This window comes from Theobroma cacao, chromosome 2 (assembly GCF_000208745.1).
Source record: "Theobroma cacao cultivar B97-61/B2 chromosome 2, Criollo_cocoa_genome_V2, whole genome shotgun sequence".
Taxonomy (NCBI): domain Eukaryota; kingdom Viridiplantae; phylum Streptophyta; class Magnoliopsida; order Malvales; family Malvaceae; genus Theobroma; species Theobroma cacao.
In genome coordinates this window covers 8,308,123-8,321,382 of record NC_030851.1, presented here as the reverse complement: position 1 = coordinate 8,321,382, position 13,260 = coordinate 8,308,123, and the positions used below count along the sequence as shown (strand labels likewise).

At 37.0% G+C, this 13,260-nt stretch overlaps 3 protein-coding genes and 1 non-coding gene across 4 annotated transcripts; 2 read left to right on the top strand and 2 right to left on the bottom strand.

Moving 5' to 3' along the window:
* TRNAT-UGU lies at nucleotides 1,309–1,380 on the bottom strand. Its single transcript has one exon. It is a non-coding gene; the product is annotated as a tRNA-Thr (tRNA).
* On the top strand, nucleotides 1,453–3,050 carry LOC18608471 (probable prefoldin subunit 5). Its single transcript, XM_007043190.2, has 4 exons — nucleotides 1,453–1,703; nucleotides 1,778–1,881; nucleotides 2,002–2,079; nucleotides 2,667–3,050. The coding sequence occupies exons 1-4, from the start codon at nucleotides 1,502–1,504 to the stop codon at nucleotides 2,748–2,750; spliced, it is 468 nt and encodes a 155-aa protein (XP_007043252.1). The 5' UTR covers nucleotides 1,453–1,501; the 3' UTR covers nucleotides 2,751–3,050.
* On the top strand, nucleotides 5,230–7,846 carry LOC18608470 (tRNA (guanine(10)-N2)-methyltransferase homolog). The gene is made up of 6 exons (XM_007043189.2): nucleotides 5,230–5,584; nucleotides 5,683–5,894; nucleotides 6,117–6,434; nucleotides 6,556–6,630; nucleotides 6,735–6,809; nucleotides 7,074–7,846. Exons 1-6 carry the CDS (start codon nucleotides 5,359–5,361, stop codon nucleotides 7,617–7,619), a joined length of 1,452 nt encoding a protein of 483 aa, XP_007043251.1. The 5' UTR covers nucleotides 5,230–5,358; the 3' UTR covers nucleotides 7,620–7,846.
* LOC18608469 (probable RNA helicase SDE3) lies at nucleotides 7,895–13,230 on the bottom strand. The gene is made up of 4 exons (XM_007043188.2): nucleotides 12,401–13,230; nucleotides 11,040–11,978; nucleotides 9,658–9,879; nucleotides 7,895–9,074 (listed from the first exon to the last, which is right to left on the bottom strand). Exons 2-4 carry the CDS (start codon nucleotides 11,970–11,972, stop codon nucleotides 8,106–8,108), a joined length of 2,124 nt encoding a protein of 707 aa, XP_007043250.2. The 5' UTR covers nucleotides 11,973–11,978; nucleotides 12,401–13,230; the 3' UTR covers nucleotides 7,895–8,105.

Genomic DNA, 13,260 nt, shown 5'->3' with positions numbered 1-13,260 from the left:
TGATTTGCTAGTTTGGGTCAGAGGTATAATAATTGGCATGACAACTTTTATGCCAGTCTTTTCTTGCTGGCTGTAACTAACAAAAATTATTGCTAGAAGTTTGATCACTGTGTAATATCTACAGGGTGTCGAAACTTCATCAATGCAATCATTACAAATTTTGGAACATTATTAGAAACTAGAATTGGTTTATTTGATTCTGATGATAGAAAGGATACAACTTTAAAACTAGCTATGATTCTAGATTTTGTCCTTGGGAACTATTTGGCACTAACTAGTACATTATATTTCTTGTGTGACTTGGATTTTAATGACTTTGCCGCGCCATATATTGCTGCTTGGTGCAACATAACTGAATTTCTGAGAATTACGAACCTTCATTGCATATGCTTGAATAATAATTTCATGATTCCTCTTCTTTCTGGTGCCTTGAGGGGCGGTAACAAACACATACAGCAGGAAAGAAATTCCTTGTGGGTAAATGTTTGGGTAATTGTACAATTTGGCATGCTTAGTATGTGCATCTATGAGCTTTTACTGGCATGCCAATTAATTAGCAGTAGTACTGCTGCGTACGAGCATCAAGTGCTGCAACAAGCATTCTCATTGAGGCAATTGCAGAGTTTTCAGTTCCCGAGAACTGGCCATCTAATGATTTGAAATAGACTTCTTGTCAAAAGAGCTTGGAAGATGGTGGCCGCTTGTGTTTACTAAAGGTAGATGGTAAGGAGTTTGCAGTTTCCAGGAAAAGAAAGTTGGATATGGCAGTGGAGATGCAGGCGAAAGGGTTTCTCAAGTCTTGGCAGAAAGAGGAAAAAAAACAATTAGTGAGAGATAAACGAGTAGAAAAACCATCCATCATTTCCACAAAATATTTGTACCTTGTTCCCTATTAATTATTGCAAAACAAAAGAGTCAGGACCCAATAATTGATGGGGTCCCTTGGGATTAAATGCCTTGTTGAAAAAGTTGGGATAGTCTTATTATGTTTGGAGCATCCCAATCTTAATTGCATTTTGGATTTGAGACAGCCAAATTTCCTTCTACCGCCGTTTTCCTCTCATTCATGGGCTTGGGCCAGAGTAGTTGGGACACCTGCACATTCTCGTGGGCTCATTTAGCAAAATTGAAGGAGAGCACATGCAATGGGGGATTTTTCATATTTATTTAATTTAATAGTTAGGAGTTTAGGGCCCATCAACAGATAAGAGAGACGGCCTAACTGAGTGGCCTTAACGATAACCGGAAAGCTACTTCTCGTTTCTATGTTATAGTATGCCATTATAAAAACAAAATAAACAGTCACATTGCCCCCATGCAGGATCGAACTACAGACCTTCAGTTTACAAGACTGACGCTCTACCACTGAGCTATAGGGGCTTTCGATGCTGAGCCAACTGTTGGGATTTAATTCAGGGAAGTCTGTATGGACCAAAAAGGGGGTTTTATTATAGGGAGAGAGAGAAAGAGTGGGGAGGGTCGGCAGAAAGAAAAGCAAAGAATGGCGTCATCAAGAGGAGGACAGCAAGTGATGAGAATGGGGGACATGGAGAAGATGAGCTTGGAGCAGCTCAAAGCAGTGAAAGAACAAGCCGATGTTGATGTCAATCTGTTACAAGACAGCCTTAACAACATCCGCACCGCCACCGCTCGCCTCGAGATTGCCTCGACCTCTCTCCACGACCTTTCCCTCCGCCCCCAAGGTCCATCCCTCAACCATCATTAATTTTTTTTCTTTTATATAATATAATATAATAAATTTTTTCTCAAAAAATAGGGAAGAAAATGTTGGTTCCTCTCACTGCTTCGCTCTATGTTCCGGGGACCCTCGACGATGCCGACAAAGTTCTCGTTGATATTGGCACCGGATACTTCGTTGAGGTCTCTATTTTTTCTTGATTTGACGAATTTGTCCCTGATTTTACTGCTTTCAATGCTTGAGCTTGCTGCACTATGATCTAATTTTGTCTTTGATTGTTTTATGTTGCAATTGTTTTCCAGAAAACGATGGCTGAAGGAAAAGATTATTGCGAGCGTAAGATCAACTTACTGAAGTCCAATTTCGATCAACTTGTTGAGGTATCCTTGTCATACTAAAAAAGAAAAGAGATTTTGATTGCCATTTAACCCATTTTCTTTTGTGGAGAAGTATAAAACTGTAAGAGTCTTATTGATTGTAATGGTTTAAGTTGATGGGTACTTGTTCCTTAGATTTGATTGCTTTAACAGCTTGTGGAATTTATAATGTTAGATGGAAAACCTGACTTTGGAAAAGGAAGGGTCACTCTCTCTCCTGCTTTAGTCCCATGTCATACATGTGCCTGGATATGTGTTTGTAATTTCTCATTGCGGGATGACACTCATGCTGTTCTCTTGGGGTAAAGCATATATAGTATAATTAATGAACTCAAGCTTAATTGACCTGGCTGGGATGAATTTCCTTTTCATTTTGCTCAGCTATCTATTTGATTTTTTAAGCTGCTGCTCATCTTTTAGTATACAAGATTAGGTTTAAGCTGCTGCTCAGCTTTTAGTATACAAGATTAGGTTTTCTTTGTTCTTACTATTGTAACATGGTTTTTTTGTTCGGATTTTTGTTAATTGCTAATGATTAATTCTCTTTTCCTTTTTTTTTTGGTCATGGAACTGTTTAATCGAACATGTAGGTTGCATCTAAGAAGAAAACTCTAGCAGATGAAGCTGGTGTAATTTTACAAGCAAAATTGAAGCAATTATCTCCTTCAAATTAGGAATTCTGTGATCCTCAGTATCTTATTTTTATTAGTTCTAAAGATTGCTGGGAAAGGACTGCTTAGTACTGCATTGCTGGTGATGTCAACTTTATCTTCTTGCTGGGCTTGTTTTAGGTGGCAGGTAGGGATGATGATTTTTCCACCATTTTAGCTTGACAAGAATTTCCATTCAGAATTTACAGAGATTAATGTTGTTATTTAGAGGTGCATACTTTTCTATTTCTAACAATTTGTATTTATAATTAATTTCTGAATGTTTTGTTCTGTTAAATTGGAGAAGTCATGTTGTTGTAGTCACTGTTTTCTCAGAAAAAAAAAAAAAAGGGATCATAGGGAAGATTGTGGTAGCTAATTCCCCTTCTCTCTATCAATTGCTTGTCTAATAATCCAACCAACTTTAGACAAGGATCATATGATATACAATTTAGAACCGAGACTTTGAAGAGATGGGACTCAATGAGTATATTTAACCCTAAACCCTAAACCCTAAACCCGAACCATTAAAAATTTAGAGGTGCAGAGTGTATGTTGTTTGATTTCCTCGTATCTGATTGATATCTAGGATTAGAGCAATCCAAATCTTCATTGATGGGGTTTCCTTAAGAGATACAAAGGTCAAGGTAGATTCGGATTAATGTAAGAGTCCTTCTCCTTTATAGAGGACGTTGCACGAGATTTCTATAATGGATACAAAGATCTAGGTAGATTTGGATTAATGTAAGCGTCTCTACAGAGAGCGTTACACAATTGAGTGAGATAAAATGTCACGGATCTCACATGTAAAAGATGAAATGGGTATCAATTATATAAAAATAGGTTTTCTTCCATTTATTAGATATGTTTTTTGAGTTAAAATATGGGTCTGTTACACTTTACCTTGCTGCTGGGTATAGAATACCACTGATACCTGGGTTGTAACTAGGGCTTTAGATACTGTAATTACAGAAGGGGGCCTGGCCATGCTATTGTCTCTTTGCTGGAAGCAGAGAATACTAAAAATTGCTGTTTGGATCGACTCTGTTTGCTGGTGATTATTCATGGCACAAGTGATATGGTCCTTAATGATATAGATAAGCTTGTCGATCATCCTGACAGAGTTGAGTCGATGACTTAATGCTCCTGAAAGGATTGGTTTCTGTTGTTTTTGAGTTGGGATCTTTTTCATTCGGTCTTTTAACTTTTATGGGAGAAATGCCCGAGGTTTAAACTGTGAAGAATACACAATATAATCGAATTGAATCCAAGGAATTAGAAAATTGTGATAATCGTGGATTTTCATTTGTACACGGGACCTTCCCCAAGATATGAAGAATTGCAGATATGGGGAAAGGGAAAGGGGATCTCTGGAAAAGAGGATTTGATGCTGCCTCAATTGCTTTGTTTGTTCCTGTTCCAGATATGAAGGATTGATTTTATTTTTAAATCTAAAATATTTAAATAATTAAAAGATAAATTTATATCTAAAAAAAATGAAAATAAAAATTTAATCATTTGATGCTCAAAAACACTTTAAAAAAGAAAAAAGAAAAAAGAGCTTTTCCCAATAACTTAAACAACGTGTTTTAGAGAATGGAATAATCATTTCCCTATTCTTAAGCCCCTTCTAATAACTTGGTTGTTTCATAAAAATAGTTATTCCGAATAATGGTTATTCTTGAAAAATTTTGAATAGCTATTACCAAGGAAAACCTCGATAATAGCTATTCTAATAGTGGAAGAATAGGTCAAAAATTTTGTTGAATGAAATTGTCCTTAAATTAATTAAAAAACTACATCATATATAACTTAGCTTTTCTTCATTTCACATTTTCTTTATCTCTAGCCATCTTCTATCTCTCTCCTTCTCTCTAGAGTCTCTCAACAGAGGGCAATGGCATTCGGCGACGTCGATGCTAGCTACTGGAAGCGCTGATTGGCGTTTTCCCACCATATCTAGTCGTAAGGAGCATCGGATTGAAACTCCATTATGCAGACCACATCTCCAATAGCCAATCGATAAGAAAAAAAAATAAAAAATAAAAATACAACAATAAAAAAAGAAAAAAAATAAAAAAAGACTAAAAATTAAAAGCTAAAAATTAATATTTTATATTTTAAAATTAAATTATAAAAAATATTTAAAAATTTAATTATTAAATAAGTAGTTAAAAATAAAATAATTATATATTATAATAAAAAATATATTTATCATTTATAATTTATTCGTTATTTATTTTTAAAATTATTTCTTCCAATCAAATATTAAAATAATAATTTTTTTATTCCACATTGTTTCATTTCGCAAGAAATGTCGGATAGCAAACGTACTATTTAAATCAAGCTAATATTGCTAAGACCGCAAACGTAATAAGGTGTCTTAACTCCTAAAAGCCAAAGCCAAAGGCGAAGGGAAATTTGTTTCATTCCGGTTGGTTCGAGGTTTTCCCATGCCTCTCTCACGTGTCCAACTAAAAACTTGTAAACGATATCGTTTCTTATGGAAAAGAAAGAGGGTTTTGGGTTTCAATCAATCTTGCTCTCTGCTCCACTTCTCCTTTCCTTCTTCGTCCTCCTTGTCCTTAGGCAAAACTTTTTCCAAATCCCATAACAAAAAAAAAAAAACCCCATGTGGTACCTATGTGTATTTTACCACAGATTGCTGGATTACAGGAAACCGGAAGTTGAGTCTCTGGCTGACCTGTTTGGAGCTTTTGAAGACAAACAGAGCCCAGATTTCGCAACCCGGAACAGGGTTTTAGAATGGCGGCTTCCCAAACACCACCACCCTGACTCCCCTTTCCATTTCGTCAATTTACCTTCCGAAGATGTCGCCAGGAACATCGCAAACCGAAGTAAGTTCTAGTTCCTTTCTTCCCTTTTCTTCCCCTTTCACTAATAAAATGGTGTTTCCATTTTTGAAATTTGAGACATTCTTTTTCGGACATTCTAGGTATACTCGTGAAGGGAATTTATGAACTTTGGGGAGAAGGAAGTAGCTTTGAGGAACTTAAGGAGGCTGTGACTAGCTATCCGGATGAACGAAAGTTGCCATATTTGGAGTCTGAAAGTACGTTTAAGATTACTGTTGATAGCTTTGGGAAGGTTATGAGTCTTCATGAACAGAAAGAACGAATTTGGGGACTCTCATATATACCTTTCAAGGTTTGTTTCTGAATTTGATTTTATTGATCATGAAGTTTGATTGTATTTGGATCAGTAAAGTCATAATTGGGGCGTGTAAGAATAGGAAAAAGATTATTGTTGGAAATAAAAAGAAGGAGAATTGGACAAGCTTGTTTTGCAAAATTAGGCAAATTAGTTTCTGTTGGTTCTTTATTAATTATTATTTCTGCTAATGGCAAATCCTAATCAACATAATTGCAGGGTCGAGTTAATTTAAAGAATCCAGATCACAATTTCTGGCTCATGGAAACTGATGACAATGCAACTAATAATGGGCTTCCACCGGTTGTACAAAGGCGGATATTTTTTGGTAGGGAAGTTGGTGGAGCAGACAGGAAGCTTATACCCACTTACCAATTGAAAAGCCGAACTTATCTGGGCCCAACAGCAATGGATGCAGAAATGGCTTTCTTAATGGCCAATCAAGCACAGGCTGCACCTGGGAAACTTGTATATGACCCTTTTGTTGGCACGGGGAGCATTCTTGTTTCTGCAGCTCACTTTGGAGCAATGACAATGGTTTTGTATTTTCTTGCTATATTCTGAATTATTCTTTACCTGATGGTCTTCTCTTGGAAATCGTATGAGCAACCTATGTGCAGTAACTTTTGTGTAATGACAACAGCTTGAATTTGTTCAGGGTGCAGATATTGACATCAGAGTAGTGCGCGACGGGCGTGGCCCTGACTGTAATGTCTGGAGCAACTTCAAGCAGGTGAATGTGCAACATATCAGCAATTTTTGTTATTTTTTTCATTCATCTATCTGCAATAGATCTTCATGAGATTATATGCTTATTTGCTCCTGCATTTTTTGTAGTATGGATTGCCAATGCCAATTGCTTTGTTGAGGGCAGATAACAATCTTCCTCCTTGGCGTCATGGATTGAAGGAGGTAATTTCTTGTAAAATTGCTTCCTGTTGAATATGTTAGTGTGTTTTTAATTGTTTTGAATTTGGTAGGTCGTCTTTGATTAGCTTTTTTTCTTCTTCTAAATTTGTTTTACTGTTATGATTCCTTATCTCTGTCCTCACGGTATTGATTTGATTGAAATACACACACATACATTGCATGTAGCTGGTATCTTTGCTTAATTTTCTATAGTCATCATAATGAGTCAGTTATGATTTTTAAGTCTTCTTTCTTGCTTTTACATAGGTGTTTGATGCAATAATTTGTGATCCTCCATATGGAGTTCGGGCGGGTGGACGCAAGTCTGGTGGCCGAAAATTGCTTAAGGGGGTTGTGGGCCCTTACACTGTTCCTGATGACAAAAGGGCAGACCACATACCATCAACTGCACCTTATAGCTTACTTGAGTGTGTGCATGATTTGCTCGACCTTGCTGCTAGGATGCTTGTAATGGGTGGCAGACTTGTTTTCTTCTATCCTGTGTTGAGAGAAGATGATTCTGTAGAAGACCATTTCCCAGAGCATCCATGTTTCAAGTTGGTTGCCACTTCTGAACAGATACTCAGCTCACGATACGGTCGAGTTTTACTCTCCATGGTAAAGACATCCTCATACACTGAGGAACTTGCTTTGGCAGCTAGGATAAAACATTTGGAGTTCAAGGAGAATCATACCAAGTGGTTAGAAAATGGTAATCTTCACTCTTCCGTTTTCAGTCCAGCAGATGTTGAATCGGGTGATTTGAAAGTCAGTAAAGAATCAAAGCCAAAATACAGAGGGAAATATGTGTAGTCTTGCTTCTTTTTTGGGCTCATTAGGTTAGGCAGCAAATTTATGAACTTTTTGACTTAAATATTATGGTTACTCATCTGTCATTCATGTTTTATTCTGAATGAGGGATGAATTTTTCATTGTTCTGTTATCAATGTTATCACCATGCTTCACGATGGAGGTTGCTGGTATTAGACAGGTCGTTTGTGTGCCATGTAAAAGAGTAAGCAAGAAGTGGGTATTCTGTTGTATTGTAATATTTGCTAAGAGGGAGAGGCAATTTTGAATTTGAGAGAGGCGCAGCTCAAACCATTGTTTCATTCCAAAAGTTTCATGGCAAAAAACTAATTTATTTAACCCCAAACCAACATCACTTGCTTGCAAAATTTCTATATCTAAGTTAACATCAAATGTTAAAGAGTAAAGAAGGTATCAATTTACATGAGATAATTCACTATGCACTCACTGTATTAAGTAGCCACTTGTGAAAGAGCTGCCTGGAAATGTTCAGGAGACTGATTTTGCCAGCTGCGCTGTGAACATTGGATTATCGTTTTTGTACGGACCCAACTCACAAAGTCTTTCAAAGTACGATCTTCTCAATCCCTTCTGCCTAGCAATATCTGAGCGGACACAGGTTGAACGATTTCCGGGTGCACCAGTAACTATAACGGTTGTACACTCGTCAGCCAAGTTAGCCAAAGCCACCATTGTCTCTGGCTCAGTAGCTGACGAAGCATCCACCAAAAAGATATAGCTAAAATGTCCAGCAGTTATGCCTGCATCATACAGGCGATAGCTACTAATGAAAGTTGACAATATCACTCGGAAGTTCCTTAGCTCCGTAAGTGAAGGACAAGTAAAACAATCAGTTTCTTCTTCATAAAGACAAGAGGGGAGGATGTCAATAGGTACCCCCTCCCTCTCCCGGAATGCAGCATTGGCTCTGAACATATCTGACACTGGAATTTCCAAATTCAAGCTTCTCATTATCATGTCACATGTGCTATTAATAGGTGCACAGACAAGAATTTTAGACCCTTGATGGCGTTGATAAATTTGGAGCACTGCTTCTTTAATAACCAGTCCAGTTCTTGAAAGTTGCTTTGAAAAGGATTTAGAACCATCATTGCAAGTTGCGCAGAGAGGGCCCTTTACTAGAAAAGGTGGAGGGCCTCGAAAATTCAAAATACGACGAACTGCTGACTTTTCATTCTGACCAAGTTTGTGGTTATAAAGATGAAAAGATGTTGAGGTAGGCATGAGATTTTGGGAGACAGAATTAGGGAAGAGGAACTTTTGGAATAAGGGAGCAGGTGTAGATGCAGCTGCAATTGCTTGGTGAGCCCTTTTTAAGCAGACTCTGTTGAACGAGAACCTAATGTTATATCTGCAGGTTGGATCATGCTGAGAATGAAATTTCACTTCAAATTCAACTAGTATAGTTGTGCTCTTCACCACCCGATATATAACACCCTGCAAGCACTTAAGAACATTAATACAGAAGAAAGACAAGGGTTGGTCTTTCTCAGTTCTATGTGGAGCTTCGCATATGTGACGGAATCAACCAAGCATAATCATTGGTTAAATGAAGCAGAAAAGATTGACTTCACCAGCACATCATCAATATAAAAGATGAACGTAAAATTATATTGTCATTAGGATTTCTCAGAAAGGTGCAAAAGAAATTGGGTTGCATAGCATGATGCTCTTGTTCATGAAGACATCCACCTGAATATTATCAATATCTAGACTATGCAACAAAGGCAAGATGCCAAGGTTCCCCCAATTATGACTTGATAGACAAGTTAGCTAAGGTGCAAAATTTAGTAGTAAACACACTGTCGGCTTGAGTCCATATGCATCATGCCATTGTATGTGAGATGCTTATCCCAATGCATTCTGCTAAACATTGATTAATCCAGACATTAAAAGAACAATAGGTAATTTGGAAGCTTAACGATTAGTACTTGGTTTTTGAACTGGAATCAAATAGTTCTTAATCTATCAAAGTCAGATATATTATGGTACAGAATAATGCAAGAATAGGAGGCAAAACCTGAAATGGCTCAATTTTTTTGCCGGAAGGTTGTGCAAAGACAAAGTCCCTTGACAGAAGAAATGGCCGCTTCTTAGAAAGAGAATCAACCTTAAATACTACAAAAGTTTTATTATCCATCTCATTACTTGCATTTGAATACTTATTCTGGCCTGACTTCTGATAGATTGACGCTGGATGCAACTCCAGAGACACATTCATCAACTCAAAATTGCTCCATTTCTGTTTCAGACAAAAGCATTCATTTCATTAGTTTCTTGAAAATCTTGAATTGTGATGCAAAAACACTGTTCCATGAGACTGAACAGAAAATGTTTCCATCACTTCATACAGAGAAGCATGAAACTATGTCATACATAAGAAAGTTCTGAAGTGCAAAAGTTAAAGATTGAGGTGCAATAGCATTTTGCACTTATTATTCATGTATTATTCAAATTAGTCTCTTTGGGATCTATTGGTAGTGTACAGCCCAATGTACATCCTATATCCGATAAAAGTGGTCCAGTAGGGTCCTGTGGAGGAGAAAATTAAGCAACAAAACTAGGAAACCAACCTTATAAGGTGATATCCTTGCATTATATACAAGAGAAACAAATTCAACTATTTTTGTTTTAACATAGTTCTTTTGGCAAAAACAATTCTCATTAAACAAAGCAATTCTAATAATTTGATTTACTTTCTATCAGCTCTAGCCAAGGACTGTAACCTAAAGCAAGTTTTATCTGTGAGCAATGTTCAGAGTTTTACAGATGACAGTCATTGCCAAAACCATTCTTCTTTTTTCTAAATTTTGTTTTTTTTTTTTGCGTGGTCATTACCCTTTTGGAAGAATTGTTTTACATTAAGTAAAGCGCCTAACAAGTAATTTTCAGAATATTTAGCCCAATCAATCAATATGCCTATGAGCCCTCATACTAAACTCTAATGCATTCAACTTGGATAGTTTGTGGAGATAGTTTTACTGCTTTGTATTTTTTTTTTCATTCACACTTCACAACTCTGGCGTCTCATGGTAATACTACTTTTCAGTCCTCACTAGTTGCTCTGATACAAAAAGATTGGAGTTTAAGGTTGGCAATTCTAAATTAGTCAAAAGACTGGTTACAACTCAAGCTACAAGAAGCCCATTGCAAGCTTTCAATCATTACTTGTTATGTTGAGTACTTGTTTATCATAGATCATAGCTTAATTAAGGACAATAGTCTTATAAGTAGATTCAGCCCAGCTAAATCCCACACCAAAACATTCAACATGAATAAATCAGTGACATAAATTACACAAAACAAATTTTGATGAAGTCTCTAAGGTTAAAAGAAAGAGACAAATAGAAAAGTTAGAATTGGATTATTGAACTTTTCATGAAAGGCAATTGTTTTCTTTACCTCTATGTAGTAGTCCTCAGCATAGAGAAGAGCTGCAAAATAATCCTGGTAAGTTGAAGGAGACAAGGCTTTAACCAGAACTTCAGGCACAATATCTCTCTTGATTAAGTCCTCAATGTCCTTGGGAATCTTGTAAATAGGTAATGTATCCTTTGGATCAGCCCAAGTATACTTTCCTTTCCCTTGCTGGTCGATAAAATAAGAAGGTACAGGGGATAGAGTTGGCTTAAGGGATGGAAGGGGGTTAGAAGAAGATGAAGATGGCATGGAGGAGGATGAACTTGGTTTAGAAGATGATGAAGAGGGTTTGGGAGACCACATAGACGGTTTAGAAGGCGTTGGAGGTTTAGGAGATGATGGAGATGGTTTTGAAGATGCGGGGGGTTTAGGAGAAGATGTTGGGGGTTTAAGGGATGATGGCGATGGACTACAAGGAGCGAGAATCAGCTTAGTTGAAGACTGAGGTGGTTTCGTGGGAGTTGGAGATGAATGAATGTTGTATGTACCAGAACTCCTAGGATTCTGAGGCACTTGATAAATTCTGTCCACAGACTTAAGATACAATGATCCAATTGAACTAGGATTATTTGTCTCTGAACCTAGAACTACCCTGTATTCAACAGGTACATCACTTGGCCTGGACTGCCATGTTGACTCTTTTCTGGTTGGGTTCAAGAGCGATGAACTGAGAGATGAATTTAAGTAATGCTGTGGGTAATTGCGAGTTCTGGTTACTGAAGATGATTCGTCTATGGAGGAACTAGGAGTGGAGACCCAGCTAGAAAATGTGTTATAAATCCTAGTTGTACTATAAATATTGCTGAAGGAGGTTTCATTGTCACTAACATCACTGCACTCATCCTCACAACTACCATCAACGTGCTCGTCTTCACAACACAGAGCGCATTTCAAGAATTCAAGAAGAAAGGACATTTTCTCCTGCCATCAAAAAGGCATACATTCTGTTCAGAATATTTTAGCATTAATATAAGCTTTCTAAAGAATCATGCTTCGTGAGGTTCCATCCAGGTGACGAAAAAAGGTCGAATCAAGATTTCAGCACGAAAATAATCCTTGTTTTCTTTCTATATATCAGATACTAAAGGACAACAAAATATACGTCGAGATTGAGAAAACTGGAACAAGAAAATGATATCCAGAATTCCAGATTATAGCTTCGCTTTACTTTTCTGGTCTTTTATGAGAAATCTAACAGAGGAATTATAAAGAAATGCAAAAAGCAATATATTACACGGAAAATGTAAATGATAACAAAGGAATAAACTTGTATGGTGGGCATAACGATCAATTCATATTCGATCGCAAAAAGGAAATGGATGACCAAAAGAGAGAAGACTTACCTTACCAGATCAACTTCAGATTCTGAAGCAAACAAATGGCTTAGAATTAAGAACAGATTCTCTGTTCTAGCACAGTTTCACCATAAAATTTATTTTAAAAATAGAAAGGTTTGGAAGGTTTCCACAAGGGTGGGGTCCCTTTTCTTGACATGGCAAGATCGGACAGGAGCAACCTACGAGTACACAGTCAAAAGGAGCTCACTACCCAGTACCTGCTGGGCAAAGGCTGGAGCTGACTTTTATTCCTTGCTTGTTCACTTTGGTCTTCCATACGAGGCACTACATATGTTGCAGATGTTTCCTACTAAAATCTACTTGTACAGGTACAAAGTTGTGGAATTAAACTAAAAGATGTTGCAATACTCCAAATCTTTGTTTGTGGTCTGTCAGCCAAATTGCTCACATCTTGGATTTCAGAGCATCAACCAAGTTGGGTCGATCAGGAAGACGTAGAATTTCCCAGTGAGGATCATCAACCTCAGTAAAATAGCGATTTACTGTTTCTTCGCTAACTGACTGCAAATTTGAAGGCGCCCACTGTCATATATATTCAAAAAGAAACAAAAATCAAATGAATGGAGTAAGCATTGTGCTTAGAATCTTTTTCTTTTTTGAATAGCAGCATTTTATTACTGAAAGGTGATGAACATCATTGTGCTTAGAATCTAACCCAACCCATTAAGTCTTACTTATGAAATACGACACTGTTTGTCCTGTAATATCTTGCAAACTTTGCTTCAGAAAAATCTAACAAATTTGTACTAATCAATTTGCTATTCTGTAGGAAGATGCTTGAGGTGAAACTTTGACAATCATGATTTTTTATTTCAAAAACAAAAAAAAATCTTAGAATAATGATT